The sequence below is a fragment of the Lineus longissimus genome, chromosome 1 (genome assembly GCF_910592395.1).
Source record: "Lineus longissimus chromosome 1, tnLinLong1.2, whole genome shotgun sequence".
Lineage (NCBI taxonomy): Eukaryota > Metazoa > Nemertea > Pilidiophora > Heteronemertea > Lineidae > Lineus > Lineus longissimus.
This window is the reverse complement of record NC_088308.1, coordinates 18,694,035-18,707,938: the sequence shown is the minus strand read 5'-3', so window position 1 is coordinate 18,707,938 and position 13,904 is coordinate 18,694,035. Positions and strand designations below refer to the sequence as shown.

The 13,904-nt window shown below is 43.7% G+C and overlaps 1 protein-coding gene across 3 annotated transcripts in view; it reads right to left on the bottom strand.

Annotated features, from left to right (window-relative positions):
• LOC135489839 (RUN and FYVE domain-containing protein 2-like) overlaps nt 1–2,679 on the bottom strand; it is a 36,506-nt gene extending 33,827 nt beyond the window's left edge. For all 3 annotated transcript variants that reach the window (XM_064775404.1, XM_064775432.1, XM_064775413.1), the window contains exon 1: nt 2,476–2,679. In XM_064775404.1, coding sequence (XP_064631474.1) covers nt 2,476–2,674 — 199 coding nt within the window. In that variant the 5' untranslated portion in view covers nt 2,675–2,679. The remainder of the gene's footprint in view (nt 1–2,475) is intronic.
• Between the last annotated feature and the right edge of the window lie 11,225 nt (nt 2,680–13,904).

Genomic DNA, 13,904 nt, shown 5'->3' with positions numbered 1-13,904 from the left:
CAAAATGTGGGCAGTTGGAACTGTTTCTGGCAATCTTGGAGACAGAAGGTGTCTTAATGAAGGAGGAGATTACTATCGGCCATTTCACGTAGGCTAGGTATGATATTTCTGAGTATTATAGGTCGTTTGGTGGATCAGGAAACAGGGTGGACAAGTCACCTCTTCATGACCTTCAGAAGGTCTCCTGTGGACAGCTACAGAGGTTGTCTGATAGCAACATAATGGAGCATCCAGTGATGAGAGAATGGATTCAACGGACAATTTGCAGGAACATTCCATTCATTCTCATCTGGTGCGCCTCTCGTCTGTGGTTCGTCTATGCCATGGTCTATTTCGGCAAAGGGCAAACAGCAACATTCTCATTGATGACTATCAATGATGTCATTGGAGTGAACGAAACTCTGTCTTGGTCAGACTTGACTTGTAATGGACCATTGCCAACATCAGGATCAGTGCAGAATGTAGAGAACAACACAATGTTCATGTGTGCTGCACAGCACATCAATGCCATATATTGCGATGAAGAATACATATTTGCAGAGACTCACATTGTTTTTATTGTACTTGTTCATAGCTTTCTATGTGTTCTGTTCGACATCATTGACATGATCTCATATGTAATACGGAGAAGTCATGGTGTCAAACACCTGAAGATGCATAGTAATAGCAGAGTGGTGAACAACAAATTCTATCGCTTTTGTCAGTTCTCAGAGTTGTCTTGGTTTTATCTTTGGGTTCGCTGGATCCATGATGATAGATTCGAATGATGAGACAATTTTTCAATTGGGATTTGTTATTTATAGTGTTAGCTACTGTTTGACACGATTTCTAATGGTGTGGACCACTATGTACTTTTTTCAGTTGCTCCCTTATTCTGGTAAATTTGTAATAGGTTTTCGTCTTATGTTTTCAAAGATGGTGGAATTTGCCTTTCTTTTTTTCCTAGTGTTCATATCGTTTGTTGTTACGTTCACAGAGATATTAAGTGTAAATTGTACGAGTGACAGTTTTAGTAGCTTTCTCAGTAGCTTCTACTCTACATTCTTGATGATGTTAAACATGCTACCAATGGATAGTTCCCAACTCAACATAACAACACATGTTAGTATTCTCCATTTCATCTTCATAATGGTTGTCACAATTCTCCTTGTAAATTTCCTTGTGGCTGTGATGACCAATTACTATGCAAAATTGTCATCACATGATGACATTATCCAAAAGTTGCACCAGCTAGATGTTGCTTTGACTGTTAAGGGTAGAATAGCAGTTTTTATTCAGGCTTTTCGCTGGATATGCAAACGCAAACTCAAAAAGAAAAGAGAAATCATAAAAGTAGTAATGCTGAACAAAACAAAATAATTTTTCACTAGCTTAACTGATTGGAGATATTATGGCATTTTCAAAACAGTCCCATCACACAGCATAGCAAGTGTTTTCACACTTTGAAGAGGACTATAGTGTTATAAAGTATCTGTATCTCCAAATTTCATTTTTATGACCGTATTCGCTGCATTGTGTACATATTTTAAAAAACTCTTTCTAAGGTCCAATACACAAGTTAAAGCCACAGCCTACCCATGTTTACTAACATAGGCAAACTTCAGGAGGAAATTCAATGAAATGTACATTGCTCTGCATGGTAAATCTTCACCTCCTGTCTCAACACAAGACCTGTTGGAAGTGACCTGGATGAAGACCAAGCATCCAGGCAGGCCATGTGAGACATTGAGCCCATATCAAGCGTGGCACATTGGATTAAGGTCCACATGGGGACAAGTGTAAATGGTTTTTTTCAACAAGGGGGCCTGAATTTGGGTATTTATCAACAAGTAGAAGATGGACCAAAGCTAGAAATCAAAACTGCAATGTCACTCCTATATGACGCAAATAAATGACCCCAAGAATCTGGTGTATTCATGTAATTTGCATGCCTTATGACTGTTCCTGTCTCGTAAATTTCCAAAATAGTGCCAATTGACCGAGTCAAACACAGCGCAGGAACTTTTTGAAGAAGAAATACCTATTGAACAGTTGCATGAGGATTTTGCAATACATACGGGAGAAAATCCGGTCAACTGTTTCCATCAGTTTGACATGTTTGTGTCAGATAGAATTAGGGCGTATAGATGGTTTCACGTGACATCATCGCCTGCCATGTTGGAGGAACAGACAAAAGCAAGCAAGCCCAAATGACCCTGTCAGCATTTTGTTCAGTTAAGTCGGGCACGATTGTTCTGCCCTCCAACAATCATGCCTGGCAGTCGACTGTGACTGAAACTCCCCGAATCAAAAAAGCTGAAATACATCTCAATGATATCTGACAGGTCTAGACACGAACAGAGCCAGTGAAAAAAGATTGCAGCAGGAACCGATACTTCTTGAAGGGAACCAACAGTTAGTCACTAAGTTAGGAAGTAAACAAACGACCATGTACACACTGAATGTACAATAAAATGTACACATGAAAAAACTCACGGATTCGTTTTGGGTATCTTTCGGGTGTTTTCTCTGCAGCCGACTTGGTTGCCTTCTTTGCAATGACCGGAGCTGGCCATTCATCATTTTCTGTAACTTTTGAGGACATTGTCACGTTGGCTGCACCAGCATCAATGCCGCTATCGGGTGTTTTTTCTTCTAATTCCAACACTAATTTTGCTTCCGTGGAGGCTGCCATCTTTGTTTCGGTTGCATTTTGGCGATTCTTCAAAAATGTACCAAGATATTGAGGTATTGGCTATTCCATTAGAGGGAGATTGTGGGCGGTGTTTTAATTTGTGACCTCGGTAAAGGCACTTGACTCGACTCACTGTGTATTGATCGAAAACTCGGGTTTACTGTCGTTTCGCTACATTGCCAGTTCGCTACCAGTCGTTTCGCTACATGTGGCGGTCGTTTCGCTACATGGTAGGTCGTTTCGCTACATGGGTGGAGTCGTTTCGCTACATGATGGGTACGGTCGTTTCGCTACATGGAGGACGTTTCGCTACATGGGTGGAGTCGTTTCGTTACATGGATGTAGGTAATTTCGCTACATCGTAGGTCGTTTCGCTACATGGGTGGAGTCATTATTTTTTCAAGTTTGTGCTAAACTCCGGGCTTAATATTTGTTGTGAATTTAGGGAAAAAATGCTCGAATATACTACAATCAAGATGTACAGACCGGGGGAGCTGGCGGTACGTACCCATAAGTCTTTGCGGTAGTCTCGCGCGTACCGGATATAACCCATCAAGCTTTTCTCCTTCAGAGAAATACTGCGTTGCGCTCAAGTGCCTTATAAGGCTGTGAACAAAATTAACAAGATTCAACACAAGCAAGAGTCGCTACAGAGTCCCAGAGAAGTACAACAAATGTGTCGCCAAGATCAACGCGTTATTGAGAAAAGATAAGAGAATCGACTTAATCGAACTTAAGTCTATCCACCGGCAGTCGCAGATGAAGAGTGATGGTGTGCATCTCAACGACGACGGAGAACATTGACTGGCACGAGAAATCCGGGGCGGTATCCTCAGGAGGCGCTAGGCCTTTGGTGCAGCATTGATATACGGCCCTTTTCCGGGCCCTCAAAAAAGTAAAAGAGACAAATGTGCATGACCTACAGATATTTCTAAGCAAGTAATAAAAATAAAGAAATAAATCGTGCAATTCTGACCCTATAGAATAATATACCAACTTTTTTAGGATTTTAACTAAAAATGGGGCCGGGCGTTTTTCGTAGGGGCGGGCGGGGACGATCACCAACTCTTTTTTTTATGTGGCCTAACCCAGGCCAGGACGACAAGAACCCCTTGCGCGCCATCAAACCGTATAAGTTTTTTTACCGGCAAACTGTGCTATAATAAATTTGTAGTCACCACCGGGAATTATAGTAGGGTAAAATAGAGTAAAAATAATGACTCCACCCATGTAGCGAAACGACCTACGATGTAGCGAAATGACCTACATCCCTGTAGCGAAACGACTCCACCCATGTAGCGAAACGTCCTCCATGTAGCGAAACGACCGTACCCATCATGTAGCGAAACGACTCCACCCATGTAGCGAAACGACCTACCATGTAGCGAAACGACCGCCACATGTAGCGAAACGACTGGTAGCGAACTGGCAATGTAGCGAAACAGCCTGATACCAAAACTCGTATCATCCAGGCTAATCAATGTGGTGGGTACGGGTATAAGAGACCTAGTTCACACAAGGAGGTTTAAAGACTAAAGTAAACATTGTTTACTCCTGGGCCCACAACCCCAGTATAGGCCTCCTATAGATGTTACCCCCCCCCCCCCTAATAAAGTGACGTGACCTGACTATCACCATGTGCAACTCATTAAAATCTTACATACTTAATCACTACTTAACTTTCCTTGTCCAAAGTTGGTATTTTGTTGGTAGCCTTTTGATGACGAGGTCACAACCAGAATTAAGGGATGCTTTGTATCTATAGTATAGACTCATATTCCCCGATCGTCCCGTCCTCCGGACAAGGAAGTTTTTTAGAACCTCCCTCCGGACGAGGCCCGGGTCCACTGCGCCCGGAGTGTAGTGAACCCGGGGAAGTAAATTACCAAGTGATGTCTTCCCCAAAGGTCAATACATATACTCGGCCAATGAATGAGATGAAAGAATCTATATCATAATACTATAAGGCGGCTCGCTAAAGTGCCATTTGGGGGTCGTGTTTCGTCTCGAAATTTTGCACGTTTGCAGGTGATATGTTATCCTGATGCAACGTCATGTTTATTTTCGGAAATTTACTTCAGCGGAGCAGTAATGAGGGATTTTTAATCGGACACGGTCAATTCTCCTTATCATTCACGGAAGCCAAGCCATTGCTGTTCAGTTATGCAGGGGATTAATGAATCACCTGCACTCCCTGTGGGGTGAATAACACTACCTGTTGAACGGCTGGCTGTAGGGGGATGATTGGAACAGCCTGTACACGTGTTGACCTGCTGAACCAAGGTTAATGTTATTTTCAATCCACGATTGTAGGTCACCTGATCTTCGAGATTTCGCGGGAAAGAAATTGTAAACAAACGCATGTGTGCAGTTCAAATGTAAACAAAAATGTATTTTGATACTTTTGGTTGCTGGACTTGGGTTTTCCCGCAGTAAGGAGCTGGGGTCAAATTGATGGTCTATCGTATATTGGTACTGTATTAGCCAGAGCTAGCCCTTGATTATGAAGGGATTTTCAAATTAAAGGTTACAATGGTATGTTAATGTGCTCACCACAGCTTTCAAAACTTGATGTATCTGAAGAGGCACTCTGAACTTGGCATGGCCTTATCAAGGAGCTGCTCACGGTGCTGAACTTCTAGCTTGCCTGTCGACTAAGTGCCTTGCCCGAGATCATGCTACATGTAGGAGGAGCACGCATTTTAAAGTTTTAGTAGTGATAGTGCAATTGGTCCGAGCCATTTGGAGGCCGACATGTGAAGGCCTATCTGGGTTCTCCTTCATCTCCGTATAAAAAGGGGCATATTGCTGACTAAGGAACGAGGTATATTCACATTGCCTCATCATCTCATTCGGACCAATTGATTTACTTTTATATGCACGCATACAGCACGCCACAGGGTCCGAGTCTGTGGACAAATGGTTGGTTTAATTTGTCTCTTCGATATTGCTCCTTTGATATTGCATTATATTTTCATTGCAATTCAATCTATTCAAGGTATAGCCCATTTGAACCTGCCTGCGCCACGGGTACAATGCTAGTAATAATATATTGCCCAAGGCCCGACACCAGTAAAGTGTGCTACCCATTATGTCCCCTCCCTCTGATAGAACAGCGATTTCGCGAGGAGAAAAGGGAGCACAATCATGAATCACCGAAAAGCGCCAGAATTGGGGGAGTGTCGTGTTTGTTGTTATTGTCGTTATCATACTTGGTGTAATGCGAATAGTTACTCATGGGGTCAGAGGGTTGGTTCATGAATACATTGCGTGTTCAATTATTTAGAATCGGGCCACCCATTCTTTCATCATTATATACATATACCCTGGGGACCACACCTTTGCGTGTAAAACAATCACTTACAGTTAATTACATTATAATTATTTATCAACTATGACGTCTGCAGATTGCAAGTCAGACGAAATTGTTGACAAATCTTACCAGAGAGGTTTATGTTGTGCGGCAAATTAAAGTTGTCTTCAAAATATGCTCCACTAAGAAGCGTGCGATACTTACTTTGGAAAAGCTTTCGAATTTACCCGAGGCAGCTTTTGACACAGTCGAGGCACCTCCGGAATAGGGAGCGGACTTCGCATTAAGAATTTGTTTTGAAGCAAATTATCCTTTTATTGGAGATTAAGTGATTCAAAATTTCACGATGTGACTCGGATACGCTAAATTTAAGCGAAAATGATACATCTGTGCTTCCTGTCGCTTATCCTTGCATTTCTGTCGGGGACGAAAGGTAGGCCTCGGCAGTTTTTACAACTTCCTTTTGTTTCTCAAAAAAATTGCACGGCAGATATCTTCAGTCATAACATCCATCTTTGAATCAAATCACGGTCTCTACTACATGTATAAGGGAAGAACTTAATAAAGGATATCAGCCGAGCACCAGGACTTTTGGCCTCTTCTTATCATCTGAAATTGTACTTGTGCTATTGAAATGGACAGGCTTTACCAGATACAACCACGAGAAGCCTCCTTCAGTTAATGAAGTCATTAGCAAGATGCCGTTGTCTGATGTAGTCATATCATCTAAAACATAGGTTTATTGTTGACTACTTGGCTAAATTACCACCATATCAGGGCCATGGGGGGACCACTTTTCGTACAAAATCTCATGAAGAACATGCTTTTCGCCGACGCCTGGGAGCCCTTTCCCCGTTAAATACGGCCCTGAAAACCTGATGGACCCCCCACACTTGTGACAAGGCGAGTGATGTTTTGCAGCGGTGCGCTACAATGTCCGTGCTGTGAGACATTTTGCGACGGGCACAACATGACCCGAGGATGTCGGCGCGTCTCGGGTGGAATATTCACCTTCGTGACGCCCCAGAGGTCCCCAGGTTATACGTGGCCTTTGCATCAGCGATCAGATTCTAGAACGAATAGATAAAAGATTCCGTATTGATCGCTTAAATATTTGAAGCTGCAAATTCAGATTGCGTGTCCGGCAGACTTTCATCAGCCGCGACACGGTACGATTTCAATAATTCATAGTCAATATTGGCTCGTCCAAAAGAAATTCTCAACAAATTTTATGGATCGCCCGATCATCAAATAATAATCGAACAGACAATTGCTAGGTACTGCGCCGTGGTCTGGCCGATAGATCGTTGGTTCAAAACAAGACTGATCACCAATTTGGCGTACGCCTCGCATGTAGGCCTGATGTAAAAGGTACAGTTATAGCTCCGGTACAGTTAAAGCCTCTGTGTGCATTCATGTGTACTGTCAGCTCTTCTTTACACTGTTGGGGCTATATTAGTATAATTTACAGAGTAAATAAAAGGGAACAGGATTTTAGAATGCGCTTGATGTACGAGTATAAAGAAGGGAACATGTATGGAGAAGGATGGTTATAGAGCGTGCTTGATAAAGACTAAAGAGAAAGCTAGCTTAATTTCAGATAGATTATTGTTTCGTGGTTTATTGGTGAGAACAACTTCGATCACCAGTTGATAGCTGATACATGTATCATCCATGTTTGCACCGGCAGTGAAGCCATATGGGCGGCCGGACAGTACATCGCTCTTCAAAAAACAAAAACCATTTCCGTATTTTTCTTCAGGAACGGTCTACCAATGGTCCAAGCTAAGCAATGACCAGTTACCGATAACCACCGGTACGGACCTTGGTAGCTACGAGTCCTGCCACTGCATCGCTGACATCTCGAAATGCTCCAATGGCACAACCATCAGCCTGTGGCTCAGGCGGAAGGCCTACCCAAATCCAAAATACGACCCTAGCTATCCCTATGAATATATCCTATCAAGTGGTGGACAGTCCTACATATCCAATGGATTTTACCTGAGGGAGAATGCGGGATCCGAGCTGGAGATAGGAGTGGCCAGCGGTGACGATCTGTGGAGTAAAACCTTCAATGTCTCAACGGATGCGTGGGTGTTCCTGGCCTTCACGTGGAACAACCGCATCACGATCTACGTAGACGGACAGTCCACTGCTCAGTCGTTGAGCAAGCCAAACAAGAGGACCTACAACAGACCCAAGTACGATCCATTCCAGAATATCTTCGTCGGGAAAGCCAATGACGGATCTACACCATCCTACAGCAACTATGAAGTGTTTGGTGTGGAGTTCGATGATCAAGTCCTACCGGCGCTTCAAATACTCAACAAACTTACAAATGGTAAATACATGTACATGTATAGGCCTATTTTTTACATGAAGTGCGTTTCTTAGAACGCCCTTGATGTAAGAGTATAAAATGAAAGATACTAGCATGTTTATGGAAAAGAAGGGTTTTAGAACGCACTTTATGTAAGAGTAAAAGATAGGGTACAGATGATAGAACAGGAAGGTTTTCGAACGCGTTTGATGTAACCGTAAGAGTAAAAAGAAACATCTCCTTTCCATTGCAGGAAGGACTAAGGCAGGCAGTCCCCTCACTCATCTGTTGCGCATCGGGTGTACCTCTGCTAACCTCGGTGGCACCACGGAGGAGAACAGCAAAAGTATGAATGACTGCAGGTTGACCTGTCGGACAGACACAACTGTCCGTGTCGTCGCCTTTAATCCAGTGACATTACAGTGTACGTGCAGTGCCACTGCATCCAATGTGCAACCGAAATCATGCACTGGAGCTGCGGGAGAAATGGAGCTCTACCCAGCATCCAATTACATCGAAGAATCACACGAGATTGACTTCACCATTGAAACAAAGATGGCAACCGGAAAACCATATTTGCGATCAAACGAAGCTGTGACCTTCACCTTTAAGCCGACAACAGGTCAAACGATAGACCTGTTGTACGACGTTGATTTTGGAGACGACAAAACCATGAAAACGAAAAGTGACTACATCGAACATGTGTACAACACCGCGGGTGAATTTGAAGTGGCTGTAATTGCCAAGGCAAGGAAGGCATCGAAGAAAACAAAAACAAAGGTCACTGTTATTGACAAAGATGAAGGCGCCGGCCCAGAAGCTGTCAGATTGTCTGCCTCGCAGTCGAAGACAACAGAAATGACATTGCAATTTTGCATCAGCGCCTTTGGGTTGCAACCTTTGAAATGTGTTATTGACTTCGGTGACGACACAGCTGCAGAATCACTCGGGGCGACGGATACGGCGACTCCGCTCTTTACGAAGTCTTTCGATCACAAATACTTGCTGCCTGGATTCTATCAAATACAAATTAACTGTTCCAACCAGTATTCCTTCAAGCTTTACAATACTGAAGTGGCAGTCAGAGATACGGAAAACCACAATATGATCCGCTCAGAGACGAGCATGCCAATTTCAATCGAAACCGGGAACGGAAATAATGCGATTGACATTTTGGAGGGCGGAAAGAAGCTGTATTACCAAAACCAAGCAGGGAAGTTATCCCTCGGAATGGCAAACTTCCCAAGCAGTCAGGACTACTTTGTTACGGTTGTCAGCGGTAAGGTCACACTCCTCAAGTTCTTCATAATGCGATTACGCGCAATCGCTAGTACTCTCACCAAAGGTAAGCAATTCGGCCAACTAACTGATTCGTTTGGCTTCGTAAATCAAGTCAGGGGCGATGTGGCGTTTGGAAGAACTGACTACGGCGGAGGACAGGTGGTTCTCTACTACCTGCCACATCCGAAACAGCCAACAGACCTCAAGCACGCTGTCAAATACGAAAAGCTGGGATTTTACCACATCAGCGACCGCCTCTGCAACAGACTGGGATGCAGTAACTTCAGCACAGGCGCATCTGTCGAGAATCCTATCAAAAAGGTTGCCATGATTGCCTCTGACATCAGCAGTCCCGGGCTTGTCAAAATAACTTTCAGGGTAAACCCAACAACATCCTTACTTGTTGACAGAATAAGCATCGAATTGGACCCAGGATATGGAAATATAGAGGCAAAAGAGATACTTTTTCTTGAAAACAAACAAGAGAAAGCCACAGACCTATACGCCGACCAAAAATACGGGTACTACGGAATGTATAAGATGCACGCCGTGGTCTTCAATAACATCAGCACGTTCAACGTTTCTACGATCGTTCAGGTTGGGCAAAATCTCTCCTATGTTGATATATATGTTGAGAATAACGGAAGGCAAGTGGCCGGTGGAGAAGTAATGATTTGGTTATCTGCGCCAACGGGTTCAACTCCCATCTATGAGTTGGACTTCGGTGAGAAGGATGGGAAGGTCCTCATGATATCTGAAGGGCCGCAAAAAGATACACTGCCACGTGTGGTCATGTTCACACCGAGGAACGTCTCTGTGATCTACAGCTATGCTAACGAGGGCGAGTACACCATCTCAGTCAGGGTCTCGAACACATTTGGGAGCGTAAACAATTCTATATGCCCTCCTGTTATAATTGAGAGTAAGCCTACTAATCCGACCGAGGCGTACTGTAGGGCTCCCAAAATCAAGTTCCATGGTGTATCTAACAATAAAACTTTATCGAGACCAATGTCGCAAAATATCACCATGACTGTCAACACCACTGTGGATTGTGCGACCAATCAGAGTGCCACCTATACTTGGAAATTTTATCAAATGAAACAGGTTAACGGAACAGCAATCGAACGCCCGATGAAGACGCCGTGTGTGACGAGACATCGCAACAAGACCTTGGTTGTGAAACCATTGACCCTATCGTACGGGTTGTACAAGGCTGAGGTTTGCGTGGGCTTGGCTATCAATGAAATGAAGTTCTCTTGCGATAGCTTCAAAATACAGATTAATACATCTGAACTGCGAGCACGCATACCGGAACTAAACTACATCATGGAGAAAGAGCCAATCCACATCAACATCACAGGGTCAGGTGACCCGGATATCAAAGTGAGTGCAGACGACACCAGTGAGCTGAACCTCATCTGCTTCAGAAGGGACGATGATAACCCCATGCAACAGGAAGATCTGGATGAATTTATGAAGAAGGCGACGCCAAGAAGCTACGGTCCGAGGATCCGGCTGTATGACTACATGGAACACTGCTTCACGGAACAGATGAAATTCACCCTCGATGGTCTCTGCCTCACAGCGAATTCCTCATTCCTGAGTACTAACGCTACGTACATTGTGCGACTCATCGTCACAAAGGGGGCGAGGTGGAGAGCAATCCGGGACCAGACGATCAAAATCATTGAGAAGATAGACGTAAACGGCATTGATATCGCAGCGCTAGCTAACAAACTTGGCGAGATTACCAACATCGGGGAAAAGAGTGCTCTCATCTTTGACGTGGCCAATCAGTTGAATCAGCAGTCTTCGGTAAGTGATTGTATAATGCGAGTGAAACCGCCCGCCCGATTCATTCCCGTCACTTTCCCGCTTACTGTCGGGAACGCATCGAAAGGACGGTGGCATTCTCCAATTTTCCTTTGCCAATTTCTTTCTGGCGACGGGCGGAATTCAAAAGTGGCATTCTTTCATTCTTTTCGACTCTTAAACCGGTAGCAATTGTTATGTTGACTAGAAAGGCATATAACGTCGTCACAGATGAATATGATTTAACCGCAATCTCATCGGAGAAAAGGCAATTTGACCGGTTCAGTTTCCTTTGGTTTCTTTTTGACATCGGCGACTGCTTATCTTATTTTCAGGGTGACGGCGACGAAAACAATGAAAAGAACACAGAGGTATGTTTGATACATTAGCCAAACTTTTAACAATATCTGCAGTCTGTTGTTGATATCAAGTTAGATTTTATGGTGCCACAGTGGAAAATCTCATTGGGGATGTAATATCAGGCAAGGCTATCAGTTATTGCCAAAAAACGTTAGGTTGAATTTCTTCAGCCCTCTAAAGCGACTAATAGCTGCGAGTTTTCATCGAAAGAGACAATGTTTTGCTTTCTAATGTAAAGAAAATCAAGTACCGGTATTTTGTCCAGAAAGAAGCTCACAAGAACAGCTCTCGTTTTTGTTCTCACTTCCCTTTAATATCAGATTCGAAGTACTCTTGTCAACGCAATAAGCGAGGGTGCGGATCAGACGAAATCGCCGGGCCAGTTGGACATGTTGACTGGCGCCTTGACTACTGTCACGCAGAAAGAGGATGAAATTGATCATAACGCTAAGGTAAGATATAGTTATTATACGGCCCAAGTCCACCATTACGGCATATTCTCAAGTAACAGGAACAAGAAGTTGTAGTAAGCGAACAACTTGGAGCTTTGGCTTCTCTTCTCGGTGATGATCGTAGGATAGTTTTAAGTTGTACCAGTGAAGCCCCTGTAGCGTTGAAAAAAGCTGACAGTACACATTATAAAAGTCCAGAAGCTATAACTGTACTGTACCTTGCCTTACCTCTTTTAACTAGACTCCCTGGGCAGCCCATCGCGTCATCCTATTTTGGTCTCCTTATGGTGAGGAACGAGGCCGGTTCACTGCGTCCGGAGTGTACTTTTAACATGTTGATACACGTTTCTCTATTTAAAGGGGAAATGTGGCGACACACTTATTACGGCTGCCAAGAATGGCGACATGTTGAAGAGTGCAGACGTTTCCGATGATGAGGTCTATAAGATTAGTCTGAGTAAGTAATAAATGCATCAGCCCATCAGTCCCTGTCGTATTAAACAATGCATTCGGAATAAAAAAAATATTTTTCAAAACACTGGTGACATTTCCTTCTTGTCTTTCGTGAATGACAATAGCCTAACTGCTGGTTTAATGCAACCCCGGGATGGAGCGAAACTGGTATAAGAAAACAACAACAATCAGCAAATAACTTCTCCTAATATCCGTTAAATTATCAACACAAGTGCACCTTTTTTCCAGACATGCTGAAAACTGCTGGGAGCATTATTCCGAAGAAAGACCCGTCGGATGATTGGGCCGAGTTGAGAGCTAAACAGCAGCGACGGAAAAGGAAGAAGCGATCTCTGTCAAACATACCCGAGGTCCCGGCTGTGAGACCCTCAAACTGTATGTGTACTGATGAGGAATACGCCTTGCTTGAAGAGGCGGAGAAGGCGGAATGCCCGCAGATGCACCCGGATGACTTGAAGGAGGTTCTGGCGGCAAGGAAGGCGGTGATTGACAAGGACATGACGGCGTTGAGAGAAATGGTAAGGTCTTTCCTATACATGTACATGTATTTGGTAAAAGGTGAATTTGAATCTTCTAGGTAAAATGCGTGTTTTGAAATCTAGTCTTCTTTCTCGCAAATTGAATATCGTCCTAATAACACACCGATTAGCAAGGGCATTACGATCGCGAGATGAGAAGGGTATGAACTTATCAAGCACATCTTTTTTTAAGAACAACAAGGTTGCGATGGATTGCCAAAATGCCCTGAAAGGAGTTGGTGACGTGTTCGGAGCGAGAGATCCCAAGGACCCCGTGGAATTGGAGAGTGACAGCCTGAAAGCCGTGTTCGGTAAACCCGGCAGTCCAGGGGTCGGAGATTTCAAGGTTCCAAAAGGAAAAGAAGATGTTCAAATCCAGGTAAGCTTCTAATCAAGCCTGTAGATGCATTTCCTATCCGGAAAAAAAATGCATTTGAGAAGCAATGCTAATTGCCCGAATTGCAAGAGCCCACACTTTTTTAATTAAGGTACTTTGAAAAGCTAAAAACGCGACTCGGTGGCAGTTATTTCTGATCAAGCACGAGGACTGTTTCCGGAAAAAAATGGTCGTTTGATCCAAAGGACACCGTACGCAAAACAGTACTGTACATATTTTGCAATGTCATGCCGCCAACTCACTTTGGGGCCTAGGAAGTTTAATAGTTGAGGCAAACATCGTATTCTCTTTCAGAAAACT